Below are 21,514 nucleotides of genomic sequence, written 5' to 3'. Positions count from 1 at the left end.
GTTTCTAAATATCACTGATCACAAGGGAATGTTTGTCTGCAAAATTTGGCTAAATTGTTACTTAGACATGTTTAGCCTAAATGGGGCACACATTTGAGAACGAGGTAGAAACAATTTAAATAAAGCAATAATCAACAACAAAAAAGCGAAAAAGATGGAGTGCAGGTGTGAAAAGGATGTATGATTCACTCAAATTTGGTCTACAGAGCGAAGCAATAGCGTTAACATGGTGCACTGGAACTAAAGATTTAATGCACTGGGACGCCCCGAAGCTGGGGCAGCCACGCGCTTTACAAATACTATTAAATAACATAACATAAAATCTGCTTGATAATTGAAGTCACTAATGCCCACATAGTAGACATGGGTGTTTCACAGGCAGTATATCCAGTAATATAGTGAATGGCAAATAAACATATCGGTTGCAGCATTACTTTTCAACTAAAATGAGCAAACGTGTACATGTCGATATTATGAACTGGCTTAATCTAGTTACACTAGATATAAAAGCCACTTCTTTAGCAAGGACGCAGTTGCCCTGTCAAAACTATCTTTCTAATCAAGCTGCACTGTGCCAGAAATATTTACTCTTATAAACTCAAGGATGAGACAGCTTTTTTTTAATGAAACAGTTACATGTTTAATTGAAAACCGGGACTGTGACTTTAAATATGAAGGGTAAAATATTTAACCGTTATCGTTCAATATTTTATGAACTGGTCCTTCACACAACTGGATCTGTGGGTTGTTGTGCAGATTTAATTTGTCGAGACATGTTATCAATATGAGACCTATGAAAGAGTATCAAAAATGGTGGACAGTCAGCACCGTCATGCAGTAACCAGATTATAGCTTAAACAATTTTAATGGATACTTTATGATCAGACTGAGGTTGATTGATGTAATGTACTGCTAATGTAACTTAAATGTCATCTGCGTTTTTGTCTTTCATATTTTCCCTGCTATTTCATCTTCAACTGTGTACAAATGAGTGTGTAATGTAGAAAATACATCAAGTGGTGATCTGCACCGCCAAAGACCTTCCATGCGCTGAACAAGGGGATTGACTTCCAGGGATAAAACATTTCCTTCATGGGATCCTCCAACTCACTGTTTAGTACCTAGCTGATCAGAAACACGGATCGTCGGACATGCAAGGGATGTGCGAAGTAACAACACCAAGCGGTAATACATACCAGAGAGAAAAAACAAGTCCAAACGAAGTTTCAATAAATCTTATTAGCTGGAAATCCCAAGAAGAGTTTGCATGAAATGGATGGGGGAAACGTGGATGAAAAAGGTACTTCTGTGGGATACCGATACCCTGGCTACTTTCGTGACAAAGGGTTAAATATAACAAAACAAAAACAGCCTCTGACGTACAGATGTTTTGTCTATTTATCTAACGGTTGAACGACAAGGATGAAAAGAACCAACACTTAAAGTGTCTTAACGCAACTAGAAGCTCGCCAAGATTATTCACTAGGGGCCTCCGTATAATAAGAGTTTACAGAGCCCAGTGGCATGGCGTGAAGCTAGGTACCTTTGCAGATGAACCCAGTGTGGCTGTAATGATGCAGCAAGATTTCCAAACTGCACACGGGAAAGTCAGCCTAGGGTTCATGAGCCTCTTGCTATTGTGACTAATAAACTCAACCCCTGTGACACGCCTAATACACAACACGACTGGTCCAAGCGTTTTTCCCAACCTTATCATCATCAAGACTGCAGAGACTTTCCTGTATGCTTCATATGTCTCAAATCAAAATCATTGCTCTGTCTCCTCTAGGGGTATCTGAGCACTTGGGGTGCGACGACTCAGTTGAAAAGCCAGGTCTTGAGGTTCTTCCTGAATTCCAGCTGGGAGGGTGCAGAGATGGAGAGGCAGGTCATTCCAGGTCTTGGCGGCGAAGTCGAAGGCGAGCGGGTGCAGGGGGAGAGTGTGCGGACTTGCTCTGTGGAAAGTACGTTTCTTGTGGGGTGACGGAAATTCAGTCGATGGTTGATGTAGGCCAGTCCTAGGTTGTTTGGGGCTTTTTAGGCGTGCATGAGGATCTTGAACTAACATCTCTTCTGGATGGGGAGCCAGTGGAGGTGTCTGAGGTGGGGGGTGATAAGGGTCCTTTTGTGGAGATCCAGGATGTGTCTGGCTGCTGCGTTCTGTATGGTCTGGAGTTGTCTGAGGAGATGGGTGGAGACACCAGCGTAGAGAGATTTGCCATAGTCGAGGTGGCTGGGGACAATGGCCTGAGTGACGTTTTTTCTGGTGTTGGTTGGGATCCATCAGAAGATTCTGCAGAGAGCGAGGTAGGTGTAGAAGCAGGCGGAGTTGACTGATTTGACTTGCTGTTTCATGTTCAGTTGGCTGTCCAGGATGATGCCTAGGTTGCATGCCTGGTCTGTTGGTGTGGGTCCGAGTTCAGTCGGCCACCAGCTATGGTCCCAGATGGAAGTGTTCTTCCCGAAGATCAGTATTTTGGTCTTGTCGAAGTTGAGTTTAAGGCAGTTACCCTTCATTCAGTTGGCTTTGTGGGTCAAGGCGTTGCAGTAGTTGGTTCTGGCGTTGGAGGTGTCTGCGGAGAGCAAGAGGATGAGTTGAATGTCGTCCGCATATGAGGTTATGTTGACGCCCTGGAATCTGACGATGTCTACAAGGGGGATCATGTAAGAGTTGAAAAGGGTGGGGCTGAGGGGTTATCATTGGGGTGCACTGCACATGATGTCCTTGGGTTTGGAGGTGAAGGGAGGCAGACTGATGCTATGAGTGCGACCTGTCAGGAAGGAGGCGATCCACTTGAAGGATGTTCTGTCATATGCTGATGCTGTAGAGTCTGTTGATGAGGGTGTGAGGAGACACACGTGGCGAGAGGTAGAGAAGGATCAGGCCTGCAGTCTGAATACGGTTGAGGAGGATCCTAATGTCATCTGTGGCAACGATCAGAGCGGTCTCGGTGCCGTGCTTGCAACGGAATCGTGATTGGGAGGCGTCCTGTAGGTGGTTCTATTTGAGGTACTCGGTGACCTGTTGGTTGATGGCCTTCTCGAGTACTTTGGCTGGAGAGGGGAGCATGCAGATGAGACGGTAATTTTTGAGGTCACTGGGGTAGGCGGAAGTTTTTTTTAGGAGGGGTCCGACATCTGCGTGTTTCCAACTGTCCGGGAAGGCTGCTGTGGAGATGGAGGAATTGATAATGCTGGTAAGTTCTGGGCTGATTGGGTGGGATCAGCAGTTGAAGACGCGGTGTGATAATGCTGGTAAGTTCTGGGCTGATTGGGTGGGATCAGCAGTTGAAGAAGCGGTTGGGGCAGGGGTCGTTGAGTGCCCCGGAGTAGACCGGGCCGGACTGGGAACCAAAACCAGCCCTGGCACACTGCTTGGCCGGCCCCCCTAGAGGGGAGGAGGGGGGTGCGGCTGAGCTGTTTGCATGGCCAGTTTTGGCCGATTTTGTTACAGGGGGCGATATTGCCAGCCCTCTAACAAAAACGGGCCCCCAACCTGGTGGCCCACCGGGGAAACGCCAGGTGCCCTCTACAGCCAGTCTGGCCCTGGGAGTAGATCCATAATATGATGGGCGAGGAGGTCTGGGTAGAGAACAAGGACCAAGTGGTGATTGTTCGGCTGGTTTGCCTTGGTTGCTGGGGCTGTAGATGTTGAGAGCTGAGGGTTGAAGTTGTTGCAGATGGTGGTGATCTTGTTGTGACAGTAGTCTGAGAGGGTGTCGCAGAGTTCTTGGGAAGGGTGAATGGTGTTCTCAGTGGCTCTCGGATTGGTGAATTACCGGACTATCTTGAAGATTTTTTTCATGTGGTTGGCTTCTAAGTTGATGTGGGTAGTAATGGCCTCTCTCTTGGCTTCTTTGATGCTCTGGTGGTAGTTGCGGAGGGTTGCGTTTAGGTGGCTCTGTTGGCGCGGTTGTTTGAGGCGAGCTATTTCCTCTCGAGTTGGTAGCAATCATGCTTGGAGGCTCTGAGCTCTGGGGTGTACGACCTGCCTTGATTTGAGATTTTGTTGGACTTTGCTGGTTTATTAGGGGCAACTGTCAGCACATTAGGTGATCCAGTCTGAGAAATTCAGAATGGACTGGTTGAGGTCTGCTGAGGATTCAAGAAGGGTGGCATTGAGGGCCTGTATCTACTGTGTCTCTTATCTTGCCCAAGTAGCGGTGGGAGGAGTTGCGGTGCTTTGTGATGGCACGCTGAGCATTAGAGATGGTGAAGTGTGCAATGCAGTGGTCGGTCTACCTGAGCTCGGAGATTTGGCTGAATTTGATTTTGCTGCTGGAGGTAAAAACGGCATTGAGTGGGTGTCCGGCTTTGAGCACGATTTTGGTGACCAGTTGGATGAGGCCAATGTTGTTCAGGTTTTCCAGGAGGGTGGTGGAGTTGGCTTCGTCGTGGTCATCGACGAAGAATTTGAGGTAGGCGAGCAGGAGGTAGTGGTAGGAGTCGATGTTAAGGGATCGATGATGTTGTCGATAGCGTTGAGAAGGCTGGTCAGGGTGCGGTGTTGGGGGGAGATGTGTGTATACGCGGGTGCCTCTGTATGTAGTATTGGCGTGCGTCTGTAGTTGGAAATTGAGGTGTTCAATGAGTGGCAAAGGATTGTCGTCATTGGCAGTGCAACGGATGGTCTCCTTGAAGAGGATGGCGATGCCTCCCCAATGTTTGTTGGCACGGTCACTGTGTATCATGTTGTAGCCTGCGGGTGGTGCTGTGGCGATGTTGGGGTTCGAGGAGGGGTCGAGTCAGGTTTCAGTGATGAAGGAGACATCCAGGTCGAGGGTGGTGAGGATGTCCCATATTTTTGTGACGTGTTTGCAGAGGGATCGGGCGTAGAGCAGAATGCAGTGGAGGGGTTCCAGGCTGTAGTGGAGCTCTGGGCAGTGTCAGTGGCGGTGCCGACATGGGCTCCGATGCCGGGTGTAAGTCAGAAGGTGAAAGGCCCAGAGGTAAAACGCAGAAGGTCAGAGCAGCAGTAGCTGTCGCTGTGACAAGGGTTCAGGGTTAGGAGCTCTCCAGCGGTGTAGCGGCAGGTGTTGGGAGGGCCAGGGTTCCAGGTGCTAGGGGTGGTCTATGTGCAGACAGGCGCAGGTGGGTTTGCCTTTGGCTCGGTGCAGCCTCCCTAAATAGTTCTGGGAGGTGGGTTGGGGTGGGAGGCGGGAGGGCAGGAGCAGGACTAGCAGGAGAAATCAGTGGGAGGAACAGAAACAGTAAAACACAATAAACGTAAATTAAGCTAGACTGCAGTAAATAATGTGCAGAATAACAGTGCAGTGATGCAGGGCAAATATGACCCCCCCCAAAAAAAAACCAATAAGAAGCAGGGGCCCTACAGCGGGCTCGAAGCTGGGGGCTCAGGGACTGATGAGCGGTCAGCTAGGCGAGGGAGCAGCGAGGCAAGACAAAGGAGGTCAAGGGATGCTCCTTTCGGTCTTCAAGAACATACAGTTAACAGTGGGGCTCTTCCATGCTTGATCTGCAGGGGTCCCAAAAAACACACTGTAGGCACTGAAACACACTAGGGAAGTCTTATAGAAAGTGCCCCTGGTGGGGGAGGTGGGATGTGGGAGGGAGAACATGTGCGCCCGCTTAATGCGCCCCTAGGGCACTTTGGTATTACAAAAGGAGCTATTACAGATGGGACCCCTTCTGTAGTACAGATAGCGCCATCTCAAGAGGATGTTCCCTCATTTGCTTGAGGATGTGGTTCCATGCAAATGAGGGAATCTCTTTGCCTCTGAAGCCGCACCATATTATGAATACGGACGCAGAGACAAACATACCTTTAGGAGGCACATTGAAAGTGTGCTATTAAAAGGTGGCTCCTTTTCAGTGTGTCTCCTGAAGGCAGTTATCTGGGGAGGGGAACGGGGTCCCAAGGACCCCCTATACATAACCTTGCAGGGGTGCAGTCGCTCAGTGCACCCATCTGCAAGGGAATCTCTCTTGCTTCTTAAAAGGTCAGATGGCTTGCAGGACTTTACAGATTTGGATCAGCATCTTCAATTGACATCTCTTCTGAATGGGGAGCCAGATGAGCTCCCTGAGGTGGGGGGTGATGTGGGTTCGCTTTGGAAAGTAGAGTCTGGCCGTGGAGTCTGTATGGTCTGGAGTCTCTTCAGGAGGTGCGAAGTGACTCCTATGTATAATGTGTTGCTGTAGTCCAGCGGCTAGTGGCCAGGGCTAGAGGGACGGTACGTCTGGTGCAGACAGGGAGCCATTTGCATAGCATGCGGAGAGTGTGGAAGCAGGTGCAGGAGACTGCGTTGATCTGGGCTTTTTATGGTAAGCTTGCTGCCCAGGGTGATGCCAAGGTTGCTGGCATGGTCTGTCGGAGTGGGTGAGGGTCCAAGTTCGGAAGGCCACCAGACGTCGTTCCACAGGGTGGTGGTGTTCTTGAAGATCAGCACTTCTGTTTTGTCTATGTTGAGTTTTAGGCAGTTGTCTTTCATCCAGTCGGCGACGCTCATTATGCACCTGCGGAAGATGGCCATCGTAGTGGAGGGGTCTTCTGAAAGTGCAAGGATGAGCTGGTTATCTTCAGTGTAGGATATGATGTTTAGTCCATGGTTTCTGATGATGTTGGCCAAGGGGGTCATGTAGGTGTTTAACAGTTTAGGGTGAAGGGATGAGCCTTGAGGGGCGCCATGGATGATGTTTTTTGGTTCTGACGTTAAAGGTGGTAGGCTGATAATCTGGGTCCTTCTGGTGAGGAAGGGGGTGATCCTTTTGAGGGTGTCTCCTTGGATTCCAATGCAATGAAGCCTGTTTGTAAGGGTGCAGTGGGATATGGTGTCGAACACTGCTGGGAGGTCAAGGAGGATCTGGGCCGCTGTTTCTCCCGGGTTGATTAGGGCTGTCCTGATGCTGCAGTTGGTGTGGCATCCGGATTGTGAGTGGTCCAGAAGATTGTTTTTCTCTAGGTGTTTCAGGAGCTGGTGGTTGATGGCCTTCGAGGACTTTGACGGGAAAGGAGAGCAGAGAGATAGGATGGTAGTTCTCGAGTTCGCTGAGGTCGACAGATGGTTTCTTAAGAAGGGGTTTGACCTCAGTGTATTTCCATTCTTTGGGGAAGGCGGCTGTGGTGATGGAAGCGTTAAAAATGGTGGTGAGCTTGTTGCTGAATATCTTGTTCCCAAGGTTGAAAATGTGGTGGGGACAGGAGTCTGGGGGCGCTCCTGAGTGGACTGAGTTCATGATGGCTGTGGTGTCTTGTCTGGTGACCTGATCCAAGGAAGTGAGAAGGTGGTCAGGTTGATATCTGTGGGAGTGAGGAGCCTCAGGGGGTCTGCGGAGGGGGGTTGGGTTTAAAGTTTTTGTAGATGGTGGAGATCTTGTTGTGGAAGAAATCCGCCATGGTGTCAGAGTTCTTGGGAAGGGATGGCAGCGGGGTTGGAGAACTCTCTGACTCTGCTGAAGAGTTCTTTGCTGTGGTTAGCACTGGCTTCGAAGCGGTGGGCTGGGGTGGTCCTTTTTGTCTAATTAAGAAGAAGTATCAATTGAGGTACGTCTTGAAGGTGGCTCGGTCTCTGGGCTCTGTGCTGGTGCGCCATTTCCTTTCAAGTCACTTGAAGTTGAGTTCAGTGGTTCTTAATTCCTTGGTGTACCAACTGGCCTGTTTGGTGGATCTCTTGAGTTTGTGGGCCTAACGGGGTGCCTGTCGGTGCAGTCAGTGATCCAGGCAGAGAAGTTCTGGACAGCCTGTACTAAGTTGGTTGCTGTGGCAGGGTGGGAGGGGTTGAGGGAATAGGTCCACTGGTTCTTCAAAACTTTGTTCCAGGTGCAGTGTAAGGTGCTGGGGGGCTTGGTGGCGGTGCCGGGGGATTCTGTGATGGTGAAGTGGATAATGGTGTGGTCTGCCCAAGTGAGCTCAGTGACATGGCTGTACTTCACTCTGCGCTGGCTGCAAAGATAGGGTTGAACATGTGTCCTGCATTGTGTGTGGGGTCAATGACTGGTTGAGTTAGACTGATGCTGTTCATGCTTTCAAGGAGGTTGGAGGTGTTGATGTTGTGGTCTCAGAGGTGAAAATTAGGGGCTCTGAGGAAGATGTGTTTGGAGTCGACGGCAAGCGGGACGATAAATTTGGGGATGGCGTTGCAGAAACTGGGGTGTGCTTTTGTAGGCGAGGGTGTCTCTGATGGTGGTTTTGATGTCAGTTTGGAGTTGGAAACTGAGGTGTTCCATAATCTGGTTGGTGTCGCCTGCGGCAATTGTGTAGAGGATGGTTTCTTTGTGAATGATGGCGATTCCATAGTCAGGAGTTGCTGCAGCAATTTCTGGCACGGAAGCAGAGTTGAGCCAGTTCTCGTTGAGGAAGAGAACATTAGAGTGAGGGAAGTGATGGTGTCTCAGATCTCAGTGACATGCTTACAAAGCGATTGTGCGTTGAGCAGGAGGCAGTAGTTGTGGTTGGTAGCAGGGGAAAACAGAACGGGCAAAATAAACAGGAGGAAGAAAGGCAAAAAGAATAGGAAAAATAAACAATAGGTAGCAAGGCAAAATAAACAGGGAAAATAAACAGGAGGAAGCAAGGCAAAGAGCATAAGAACAAGAGAGCAAGTGGAATATACAAGTATTAGGCAAATTAACCAGTGGCAGCAAGCAGTAAGGAGGGAGATGTCACAAAGACCTAAAACAGCAAACCAAGATCATGCTTTTAAACACCAAGGTAAAATGAGCCCTCTATATGGAGCAGAAACTTGGAGGACAACAGTGACCACCACCAACAAAGTCCAGATATTCATCAACACCTGTCCGAGGAAACTCTTTGAAATCCGCTAACTAAACATCATCAGCAACAATGACCTATGGCAGCCGACTATCCAACTGCCTGCCAATGAAGAAAGCACAAAAAAACAACACTGGGGCTGGATAGGTCCCCCCCCTCCACAAGCCTGCATCAAACACCAACAGGCAAGTCCTGACCTGGAACCCTCAAGGGAAAATGAAGAGAGAGGAAGACCAAGAAACACTTGGCACCGAGGCCTCGAAACTGACTGCAAGGAGATGGGTTACACCTGGAGTCAGATTGAAAGCAAAGCCTAGGACAGCAATAGCTGGAGAGTCCTGGCTGATGGCCTATACCCAAGGAGAGACAGTAGGCATAGGTGAGTACTGTCAGGGGGCTGTCCTGATTTCGATTTATCTGTAATAGTCACCAAATGGATGTCTTTAGACTGCAGCACTTTCTTGGACAGCTTTATTAACCATCACACTCAAATGCAGCACCAAGATCAAGTCTATGCATTTGAGCATCTCACAAGGAAGTCATTTGGCCTTGGCACCTTCCCGGACAAGTGAGGGCAAGGATTCTGATAGCACCTACATTTATAATGCAAATTCTACTGCACACTGGAATAATTGTCCAGACATTCAACTGGAAATTAATGTATTCATTTGTCACTAGCCGTCTGCCTTATAGAGGTCCTTGCAGAACACCATTGGTCGGGCACAAAAATACAGACTTGAAAGACTCTCAGAGTGTCAAGTAGAAATTACTTATCCTAGGTTCATTTTAAAGTACACCTCAGCTTCTTCCCTATGATATGCTGAGGCATTCAAAAGGCTTGACCCCTGGAGTTGCTCTATTTAGAGCTTCACCAGTACATGGGTAGATTTACCATGAGGTAGAAAAAGTGCTACCAAAACCCAGCAGAGGTCAGAGGGAGGCATGTAAAAGTAATCAATAGGAGAGACGGATTGATTATGTGCTGATAAGGATTGTATATTTCCTAGTTTGCAGATTCCATGCGTACCTTACGTCACTCCAAGGGCTGGCGTCCAAACTGGGTGCAGGAATGACCGGTGCAGTTCTAATCCCTGCCTCCAACACAGGATACCACTGATGACTGGTCTGCAGGAGGCACCTTCATCAAAGTTCATCCAGTTTAGTACACAATGCAGGTAGGGGATTATAAATGAAGATGAAAGTCCATGGCTGACCTAGCACCATCAGATACCATTCTTCATTATCCAATTATGGTTTAGTAATCCAAATGGGAAGGATTTTCTGAGAAGAATGTCTATTGTTCTTGAGCATCTGGTGAAGCTTCCAATGAAACTCACATGCAACCAGATCTACTCAGGAATGTCCACTTGGAACTCTAAAGGCGAGTCTCCCCACAGGAGTTGGTCATCAAGAAATGTCTGATAGCGAGTGGTAGGACAGAACATTTCATTGAGCCTGTTTACGTTTAAGGATTATAGCCTTGGAAGTAATTGAACAATGTACTCTGTTTTACGTATGCTATCCATGATTAATATATGAAGAATAAATAGATGTTTGCTATCAAATGATTTTCGGTGACCATTTAAGTATCTGTTGAATGTGCTTATATTTATAAGACCTTGTGTTAGTTGGATTAACTCCTTAAGATACTTACTAATCGAAGTGTATTCAGCTGTGTTAGGGACCAATTGTTTTCCTTACTGATCGATACCCAGGTCCTTTGACACTTAACTGTGTTACTGGGCCAAATCAATATTCATGTAGTGGGATAGTGCTTAGGAGTTAAGGCAATAAGACGCTTAATAAGATGGTGCTCTTATTTGATGAGAATGTAGCATTTCTGATCATACTGTGATGATTCTACAATTTTAGTGATTTAATATGCAACAATAGTGTATAAAACCCTCAATTTTAGGGATGAGCCAGAAGACTCTTCTGAAGCCTTCAATGCTACTAGAGATGCTGTTTCTCTATTGATTTTGCTGCACACCTAATACTTAAAATATTTTTGATGTTGGACTTCTCTGTAATGCTTTATTTGCTTACAGCCTTCATAGCAATTATTCGGTACTGCATCTTTTGAAATTTGTACTAAAGCCCTTACAAAGTAACGGAGTTCTAGATCAGCAGAATAATGTAAGTCCTTTTACTTAACTGACTGTATTTTGATGTGTTAGGAGGTGCCTTTCCTTTGGGACATATAGCCTCATGAAACTGGGGTTTAACACAGTCTCTGATGCATCAAAATGTGGGCATTCAGTGGAGGTAATATTTTGGAATGCTAGAATTTTGAGGTTTCCTCCTCTGGGGAAGGGAGGAGAGAAAACAAAAGAGAGACCCTACATTAACTACGACGTTGCAACTGATTCACCCACAATAATTCATTTACACGTTACAGCGCCAGGCATGGGTGGAGAAGGCAGTGCGGGCAGGATGACTATTCCTCACACAGCACCTCATGTAGCACCCCTGCACAGGGTCCGTTCATAAAAAGTGAATGTATGTAACAATCCGAGGTGATCAACAGGCCAGTTTACCTTTTGGTAGCCAAGACTGTCCCACTTACTCTATCTCCATACCACCTACTCCTCCACCCCACCACACCAAGGCACCATCTATGGTGAGACAGGAAGAACAAGTCTGCCACCTCATGTAGCAAACAGACTTGACATGTAACCAGCCATGGGAGTTGACCCATGACCATGTCTTCACTGGGACCAGGACATGTAGATAGATCTGCTGTTGCCATCCTATCAGTCAGGAGGCGAGATATCTTCAGTCACACTTGGTTGTGAGCACAATTGAGTTTGTCAAACCCAAAAGCAGCCCTCTCGCCTAGGCCTGGGAGTGGCCTGTTTCTGTGTTCCTTCTTGAACCCACGAGCCCCCTCAGGGTAGGTGCAAATGCATGACATTTTGAGCAGTGAGGCTACCACTGCAGCCTCAAGCTACAGGTTAGGTCAGGTGGGGTGAGTCGTGGCTTCGACTTCTTTGAAAGTCACCCAGTCCCCATGCACAGTGCCTATAACACCAAGAAGCAGCTGCATTGTCAGTCACACAGGAGGGACCGTATGGACTACGGACTAGACTTGGGCGACCGGCAGTGGGGTTGCCTTTCAACGACCTCCATCGATCATGCAGGAAATGTGTGTGTTGCAGGTCTCGGAATGTTTCAGCGGCAGGCCACGCCACCAAGTAGGAGCACACTTACGAGTTTTCCGATGATACCGGATTTTTGCATGATGAACGTTTGATTGACTTTGGGCCCCACATTGGTCTATGTTAAAGTAGAACTATGTTTTATCAATACTGACTTCAGGAGAGAAACAATTGATGGAAGGACTAACTTATTTCAAATGAATCTGCTAACTAAAGAGCTTGCACACAATAACCAGTTTTAGAAAGAACCAATCCTACTACTTAAAAACAAAGAAATTGCAGTCTGAGGGTTCATAAAAGAAAAAGAATAATCTCAAATAGCCAGAGTGAAAGTGCAAAAAGACCGCGGTCAGCAAGGTTTACTAAGCCATATGTGTCAGCAGTAACATTTAAGTCAGAATGCTAACCTCATCTTGGAGTGTTAACCTCATCAACCCACACATACATTTCTATTTAGTCGGTAACTCGCCATTGTCACAGATGTGAAGTCCACGTACTGTTATTGCAGAGCGAAAATAAATCTTTTGCTGTTAAACCAAACTCTTTGGTTATACCTACTAGGTACTAGCACCCTCTTAGATAGTAACAGGACATGACAGAGGTCATAGTCCTTGCCCTGGTAGCGCCCTGAATGGGGGTTTGAATGTATGTTGAAAACGCCAACAGTATTTTAGACAGAAATGCTGTAAATAGCAATCATAACAGTAGATAGCTTGAATAGTTACAAAACACATTACTTTTGCACTCCAACAAATAATTCAGCATTATTGACCTTCGGATGTGTGTCTTAAGGGATGCTTCTTTGGCTCTTTCACATTGCTCACTGGATTGAGAACTCATATGTTTTACATTTCAGCAAATGCATCACAATCAGTCCGTTCTTAGCTGCTAACTCAAAGTCCAACGTGAAGAACTATTTATCACAGGCACTGTGCTCATAATGGTAGGTTCCACCATGATATGCTACACACTAAGAAGCAATGCACTGGACACACAGGAAACATGCCCAGATACGGCTTATAGTTGGCAATCGTGGTACTCAGGATTGTTCCGTAGAAAAAAAACTCCAGGCAGACTGACACACAGGCTCATCTATCTCCACCCACAGGAACATGGGTATATGTATCAACCTAGAGCATGCAAACAAACTGTCAAGAACCTGCGGCCTTCAAACATCCAAATCTTATGCACACAGCTCAAAGAATGCGAACAGAGAATATGGCCAGAACTCAATTTCCATTAGAAATTATCATACGCAGTATCAGAATCCACTCTATGATGTTAACCCCTGAATGGCGTGAATTTCACCAGACGTGTACAGTGCCGAAGTGCGCTACAAAATGCACTCAAGATAATGCTGTGGCCCGTGATAATATTGGCCAGTAACACTGCAATTAATATTTGTGGACTGTGGCCTCAACAAGTTTGTCACAGTACGAACAGTGCTTGAAGTGGACACTGTTGATAATTAAATACAATGATGTGTCAGGAAAAGGCGAAATATAAAGGTTCAGAGACAAAATAGGGGACGTAAAAAATAAAGGAAGGGTGGCGGGAACAGAAAGCAGCCGATGGCATAAAAAAAGTACTTAAGATTAAGAAGAAATCACGATGGGCTGCCGGCTCAGAAAGGAGGCAGCCAATAAGACTAGGGCTAGGAAGTCGCACCCAGTCTTAGGCAAAAAGCCCAGAGCTGTTGACACAACACTTTCTGTGTGTTTCCCTAAAGTGCATTCGTTATAACCAGCCTCCCTGTTTATTTGCTCCACTCAGAAAATGTCACGAGTTTAATCGTTGTATTCAATAAAACGCATCTCCACCCCGTAAAATAACCAAAGAAGCTGGCTGGGACAAAGGCAAAAGGGCTATCATGGATGGGATAGTAGTTTCCTGTGCACCGAGGTTGTGTACGGGAGTCTTCAGGAAAAGTAAAACTGCGGTACGGGTCACGGGAAAGATAGCAGCTCGGTGTTATGCATCTTGTGCAAAGATGTGTGTGCGCAACGGACACCGGTGGAGGGAGAGAACACCGCCAAATTCTTCCAAAATCAATGAAATGCATACCACCGGCAGAACACGTGGGTATTTATGTAGAGCAAAGTGCAAAAAGTACACCTGGGAGTGGCCATGGTCCACTGTCCGCAGGTGGATGGAAGGCTTACATACCTGCAAAACGTCACGTGACGCAGGAAGACCGCGAAGTCTTATTACACTGAGCGCACAAACCGAAACTCTCGAGCGCAGCAAGTGAGCATAGCTCCTCCACACAAAGAGGACACCTCGGCCGTGGCGCTCTCGCCCTCGCCGCCTCCCCTGAGCCTCGCACTTTGAGCCCTGGCCACAACACGCCGTTTCGCCTCAAGCCAGTCAGATCTCCAAGGCAGCCACAACACAGCGACAAAGCGCCTCACCTGAGCCCACAGTTTCGCTGGGGTCCGTGAGGCGGGCTGTCACTCGGGCCAGGCTGGGACCCTCCTCGTCGTCGTCCGGGCGGTCCGTTTCGGACACCTTGGTTACCGTGAAGTGCGGCATGCCTGCCTCGAGGAGACTCGCCGGTAGCCCTTCCTACCTGCTCGGCCTGCGCTCTCCTGGAGGGAGGCAGTGTCCCGATTGAGAAGCACGTGACCGACCCTGGGGAGGAGACGCCACCCAGCCCTGCCCCGTGCTGTTTATCTGTCTCTAAGCAGCTTACAGCTCGCCGCCATCCGTGCCCTCCGCAGCCGCCAGCCAGCGCCTCGACGCGCACCTGGGGACGCCACCACACCAGGTGCACAAGTGTACACTTTCATTCACGCGTGCGTGCTATCTGTTATTTGTGGTGGGCGATTGAAGAAAATATCTCAGTGTTTACGTGAAAACAAGTGGAATGCACCTAGCATCCACGGCTCAGCAGTTCAGGTCCTATTCACACCTCGCGATAGCTCCACCTGCATTTAACAGAACTGGCACGCCCAAGGTTACAGATCCTTTTTGGATAGGTAGAATGGCAGGTGTCGACAAGCGCACCACCGGTGGCTTTGCTACAGCACCACAGATAGCAACCACACAGTCATAATGTCAGGCACTGACAGCAGGCCCAGATGCCTCGGTTTTCACGGATAGTCTTGGTTTTCAGTGGACTGTTCAGGCATCCCAAGGTTTTTCTTAATTTTAAATACACTATTCTTTCAGGCAGCACAGAAGGATGTCAGCTGTGTGCTCCCAGCTGAGGGGAAACACTGTGGGCAGGAGAGCAGGGGTGCTCAAGGTGGTGGTATACATGTATATATACTACCTAGTGGCGGTCTAGGTAGGTATAGTTAGGATATAGTTTCCACAGGAAAAGTGCTTTTTTGGTTTAGCTAATAACTTTGGTGCTGTTGGATGAATCCTTAAGAAATGTTCACAACTAGTTAGCCACTTCCTTCAGCTTAGAAAGTTTTGGGGTGATTCGTCAAGCAGGGGCAGAGAAAAGGGGGAGCGGGGGTCCCAAAACAAATGTTCCCAATGCAATTTGTTATGTTATGTTATGTTATTTTATTTCTTCTATAGCGCACGGCTACTCCGAGGAGCATCCCGGCGCTTTGGTGAAGAAAGAACAGCTAGAAAACAACAACACAACAACTTAAAAGCAGACACCGGGGAAAGATCACGTTTACTTAGTAAAAAGCCACGTTTTTAGCTCTCTTCTAAAAGTAAGAAGATTGGGAGCCTGTCTGAGAGAGAGTGGTAGTTCATTCCACTCCTTCGGGACTAAATAGCGAAAGGATCGACCACCAATCCTTGCACGCCTGATCACCGGGACTGTGATTTTAGATAGACAGGATGATCTCAAAGATCTGCTAGGCACATATCGGGAGAGGCGTTTCCTTATGTACCTAGGGCCAGATCCATGTAGAGCTTTAAAAGCAAAAGTCAGACCCTTGAAGAGAATTCTTTTGGCGATCGGTAGCCAATGTAAGGAATTCCATAAAGCCGTAGCTCCTGCTCTTCTCGGAAGTCCGTAAATAGCACGGGCTGCTGAATTCTGGACTACTTGCAAACGGTTCAGGAGATATTTTGGTAAACCCAAAAACAGAGCGTTTGCGTAGTCCAGTCGCGATCCGATCAAGGCCTGGACAATAATCTTCCTATGCTGGAGAGATACTATAGGAAGAAACTTCCTCAGCATTCGCAAAATGCCAAAGCATTTGCCTGAGAGGCACGAGATATGTGGCCCAAAGGATAGTTCACTGTCCACAATCACTCCCAAATTTTTTGCCTTGAGAGACACCTTGTCAGGAGGGAACAAGTCTTGTGGCCACCAAGCCTTCCAATCTGGTTCATTGGTGCATCCAAAAAAGAGCAGCTCCGACTTATCGGAGTTGCACTTTAATCCATTACACCTGAACCACTCAAAGACCGCGCTAAGGCAGTCCCTGATCTTTACGCCGTCGAATGCCCCGCCCCTATCACAGGTGAATAGGAGCTGGGTGTCATCCGCGTAGGATACGATCTGGGCGCCAAAGGATTCCGCGACTGCCGCCAGGGGTGCCATAAAGATGTTAAATAGCATGGGGCTAAGAATGGAACCTTGAGGAACCCCTACCTCTAGCGGAGCCATATCCGCGGAGAAAGGTGGCGCCCAGATCGTTTGCCGGCGGTCGGCCAGAAAGGATTTAAGCCATTTCCACACCGTTCCCCGAATGCCGCACTCCCAGAGTCTTATAAGGAGGCGCTCATGAGGAACGGTGTCGAACGCCGCCGACAAATCCAACATGACCAACATGGCCGTTCCCCCAGCATCAAGTCCTTCCCTGATGGCATCAGTGACCTCGACAAGAGCTGACTCCGTGCTAAAATTTGTACGGAACCCGGATTGCGTATCATGCAACAGGTTATTTCCTTCGATGAAATGGGAAATCGTCCGATGTGCAAATCTCTCGGCCACTTTCGCCAGAGCAGGGAGAAGGGAAATAGGCCTATAGTTGGCATGGATGAGGGGGTCCAAGGTGGGCTTTTTGATCAATGGCAGGATCAAAGCATGTTTCCATGCCTGCGGGACCACTCCCGTTGACAATGAAGAGTTTAGAAGAGGGTTCAGCAAGGCATTTAAGGCAGGTGCCACCTTCCCCAGGTGTTTAGCCGGGCACGGATCAAGTGGAGAGCCTGATTTCAAACCTGACAAGAGCTCTAAGGAAGTGTCAAGGCAAAGATGTGGAAATTGTAAAAGAGAAGGGCCTGGATCTTCCCTAAAAGGGGGGGGGATGAAGGATCCACATCCGACGAGAGCCAGAGTGGAAAAGAGAGGCTTGAATGGTGGTGATTTTGTTCACAAAAAATTCAGCAAGCTGTTTTATCCATACTTCTGAATGAGTATGAACTGGTGTACACGTGGCTGGAGAGGTGAAATCCAGAACAACTTTAAACATTTCTTTGCATCCATTTTCAGCCTCATCAATGCGGCGCTCGAAGTAAGCCTTTTTTTCACTCCAGATTGACTGGTGATAGGCTTTAGTTATTGCTCGAAACTTCAATTTCTCGGTCGGGTCATAGGCCCGTCTCCAGACTCTCTCAGCCCTTTTACAACCCTGCCGCTGCTCTCTTAATTGGGGGGTGAACCATGGGGCCGACGCTCTGCGTTCGCCTGATTTAAGTTTTTTTTGGGGGATTAAGATCTCAAGTCTGGCAACCAGCCAATCGTGAAAGAGGCTAAGATTTTCTTCTAAATTGCCCAAAAGAGGACATGGACAGGTGGTAAGGGCCTCAGATAACATATCCACCGAAAGCAGATGGAAAGGGCGTGAAGTTCGCGTGGTCTTAATTGGTTCTCTCACCCGAATCAGAGCAATGGCCGGTACGGAAAAAGAGATAAAAAAATTATCAGACCATAATACTGGTTCTATAGCCGTTATTGCAATAGATTTTGTTGAAAAAATCTGATCTAAAATATGGCCTTTATTGTGCGTCGGTGTCTGCAAAAACGGAGACAGTCCTAATGTAGCTGTGATGTCACTAAGTTTCATTGCAGCGGGGTCTAAAGTATTATCCATATGGACATTGAGATCCCCGAGTAGTAGTAGTAATTTACATTAGGGATTTTAGACACTACTACAGCCCGAACCGCTAAACGGAATTACAGCAAATTTGGTAGAAAGGTCCACGTCAACCCTAAGACCACCCTCAGAGGCACCCTCATCTACAGACCCCCGGGACCACGCACACAATTCAGCGAAGACATCGCCGACTTCATCAGCCCGCACGCCCTCTCCTCCGCTGACTACATCCTCCTCGGGGACCTCAACTTCCACCTGGAGAACAACAACGATCGCAACACCACCACCCTGCTGGACAACCTCGCCAACCTCGGTCTCAAGCAGCTGGTGACCACCCCCACCCACTACGCCGGACACACACTCGACCCCGTGTTCTCATCCAGCAAGGACATCGCCTTCAGCCACGCCACCGGACTCCACTGGACGGACCACAGCTGCGTCCACTTCAGCTTCAGTAGGACCACGATCCACCACCACCAGCAACAGGTGGCACGCAGGAGCTGGAACAAGATCACAGCCGACCAGCTCGCGACCTCCCTGAGCATGAACCCTCCCACCAGCGCAACGAACCCAAGCCAGGCGGCCACCAACCTCGCAAAGTGGATCAGCAACTGCGCAGACGACCTCGCCCGCCTGAAGACCCCGCCCAGCAGACCCGGTAGCAAGAAAGCCCCATGGTTCACCGGCGAACTCAAGAGCTCCAAGAAGAACTGCCGAGCCCTCGAGAGAACCTGGCGCAGAGACCCAACACCGGACAACATGACTGCCCTCAAGCTCGCCACCCGAAAACACCACCAACTCATCCACGCCACCAAGAAAACCGCATTCAAGGAACGACTGGACAACAACGCACACAACAGCAAGGAACTCTTCAACATCGTCAAAGAGCTCTCCAACCCCAACGCCGGAAACAACGACATCACCCCTTCGCAAGACCTCTGCAACTCCCTCGCCTCCTACTTCCACAACAAGATCGCGGACATACACAACAGCTTCAGCACTCAACCGACGCTCGCCACGACCGAACCACCGCCCCCCACAACCACCCTCCGCGCCTGGACCCCGATCAGCACCGAAGACACCGTCCACACGATGAACTCCATCCACTCCGGATCTCCTACTGACCCCTGCCCTCACCACGTCTTCAACAAGGCCGACGCTGTCATCGCACCCCACCTGCGGGACATCATCAACACCTCCTTCGACACCGCTACCTTCCCGGAGAGCTGGGAGCACGCCGAACTCAGCGCTCTACTAAAGAAGCCATCAGCCGACCCCACCGACCTCAAGAACTACCGCCCCATCTCGCTGCTCCCGTTTCCTGCAAAAGTCATCGAGAAGACCGTCAACAAGCAGCTGGCCGCCTTCCTCGAGACGAACGGATCCCTCGACATCTCGCAGTCTGGCTTCCGGGCCAACCACAGCACCGAGACCGCCCTGATCGCAGCCACCGATGACATCCGAGCACTGCTTGACAACGGAGAAACAGCAGCCCTCATCCTCCTAGACTTCTCCGCGGCCTTCGACACTGTCTGCCACCGAACACTAGTGCAGCGACTCAGCAACGTCGGAATTCAGGAGAAGGCACTGGAGTGGATCATCTCCTTCCTCGCCGGAAGGACACAGAGAGTCCGCCTCCCCCCGTTCAGATCTGAAGCCACCGAAGTCATCTGCGGCGTCCCTCAAGGCTCCTCGCTCAGTCCTACCCTCTTCAATGTCTACATGAGCCCCCTCGCAGCCATCGCACGCCAGCACAACCTCAACATCATCTCCTACGCCGACGACACCCAGCTGATTCTCTCACTCACCAACGACCCCGCCACCGCCAGAGCCAACCTTCACGAAGGGATGAAAGAGGTAGCCGAATGGATGAAGAACAGCCGCCTGAAGCTGAACTCGGACAAGACGGAAGTCCTCATCCTGGGATCCTCACCCTCCGCCTGGGACGACTCCTGGTGGCCCCCAGCCCTAGGCAGCGCACCCAAACCAACAGACCATGCACGCAACCTGGGCTTCATCCTGGACTCCTCCCTCTCCATGACCAGACAAGTCAACGCCGTCGCCTCGTCGTGCTTCAACATCCTGCGCATGCTACGGAAGATCTTCCGGTGGATCCCCACCGAGACCAGGAAGATGGTCACCCAGGCCCTCGTCACCAGCCGTCTGGACTACGGCAACTCCCTCTACGCCGGAACCACCGCCAAACTCCAGAAGAGACTCCAGCGGATCCAGAACGCCTCAGCACGACTCATCCTGGACATCCCCCGTCGCAGCCACATCTCCGGACACCTGAGAGACCTGCACTGGCTCCCGGTCAACAAGAGAATCACCTTCCGACTCCTCACCCACGCACACAAAGCCCTACACAACCAGGGCCCAGGATACCTCAACAGCCGCCTCAACTTATACGCTCCCAAACGCCAGCTTCGATCGACCAGCCACGCCCTCGCCGCCGTCCCCCGCATCCGAAGAGCCACCACAGGGGGACGGTCCTTCTCCTACCTCGCCGCCAAGACATGGAACTCCCTCCCGAACCACCTCCGCCTGATCCAGGACCACCTCGCCTTCAGGAAGCAACTCAAGACCTGGCTGTTCGAGCAGTAGCGGACCCCCCCCCCCCTAGCGCCTTGAGACCCTCTGGGTGAGTAGTGCGCTATATAAATGCATTGATTGATTGATTGAAAGGTAGATATTGGTCCAGAAGGAGTGTTTTTGTAATTTGGTATACATCTGTTCAGTAGTTATTAAAGAAAAAATATTTAAGTACATCTAGAGACGCAGATCTATGCAACAACAGCAATGCCTTGATTGGCTGGCTGCAGTGCTTAATTTGAGCCGTTGTTTTCCGGTGCTCAGCAAACAAACTTATTTATCAACACAACTGTGCTTTCATTGAGCACCATAAGGACATTTATAGTAGGTACAGGGAGATTAAGTGATTTGCGCGGAATCACAGGATGTTGAGCCGACATCAAGACTCAGAAGTCAATAGCTCTGGCCATTATGCCACATTCTCCCCCTCCCCCCTCCCCCCTATTTCATGGTTGTTGGTTCTGTTTTAGGCAGCAATAACAGGAGAAATGGGCTGGTGCAAGCTGTCTCCCGACGACAGCTCCAGCACTTATATGTTTTTTTACAAATTAACCACTGGCTGGTCGCAAACGGAGAGAAAAGTTGCAGCTGCCGATTTGTTAAGAGGGACACAGTTTCCAGACAGCCACCTTGCTTCCTCAGGACAAAGAACTCCTGCGGGAGCACATGCTCTGATTAGATGAACACAACATGAAGGGAAATGTTGATACCACAGATTCGGGGAATCCGTTCATGTGTCCTGGAACATTTTAAAAATAAGGTATATAGGGGCAGGGTTGGGGTACACTGACCCCCTGGAGCTTGTGGAAAAATACATTTTTGGGGGTTTCTGCGATCCCACGTTGGCTTGGCCTTAAGCATGGAAATAAAATATGTTAAAAAAAATCCTAGAAATTCACTGTAAAAAACAGCTTAACATGACGTTATAGTTAGGCATGGTAATAATATCGTACTTTGCCATATAACAAGCATCAGAAATTCACTGAAAATATATAAAGGCTAAAGTGATGATATAGTTA

General features: G+C 48.9%; 1 protein-coding gene across 3 annotated transcripts in view; it reads right to left on the bottom strand.

The window, feature by feature from the left end:
• Positions 1-21,514, bottom strand: part of SLC12A6 (solute carrier family 12 member 6) — a 784,900-nt gene that overhangs the window by 470,801 nt on the left and 292,585 nt on the right. Inside the window, exon 1 of one of the 3 annotated variants that reach the window (XM_078644821.1) lies at positions 14,301-14,522. The exons of 1 other annotated variant lie outside the window; for it this stretch is intronic. In XM_078644821.1, coding sequence (XP_078500947.1) covers positions 14,301-14,421 — 121 coding nt within the window. In that variant the 5' untranslated portion in view covers positions 14,422-14,522. Of the gene's footprint in view, positions 1-14,300; positions 14,523-21,514 lie in introns of those variants that run through there. One more of the 3 variants, XM_078644822.1, reaches the window with a different exon arrangement.

This window comes from Lissotriton helveticus, chromosome 5_1, assembly GCF_964261635.1.
Source record: "Lissotriton helveticus chromosome 5_1, aLisHel1.1, whole genome shotgun sequence".
Classification (NCBI taxonomy): Eukaryota; Metazoa; Chordata; class Amphibia; order Caudata; family Salamandridae; genus Lissotriton; species Lissotriton helveticus.
This window is presented reverse-complemented; position numbering and strand designations above follow the sequence as displayed.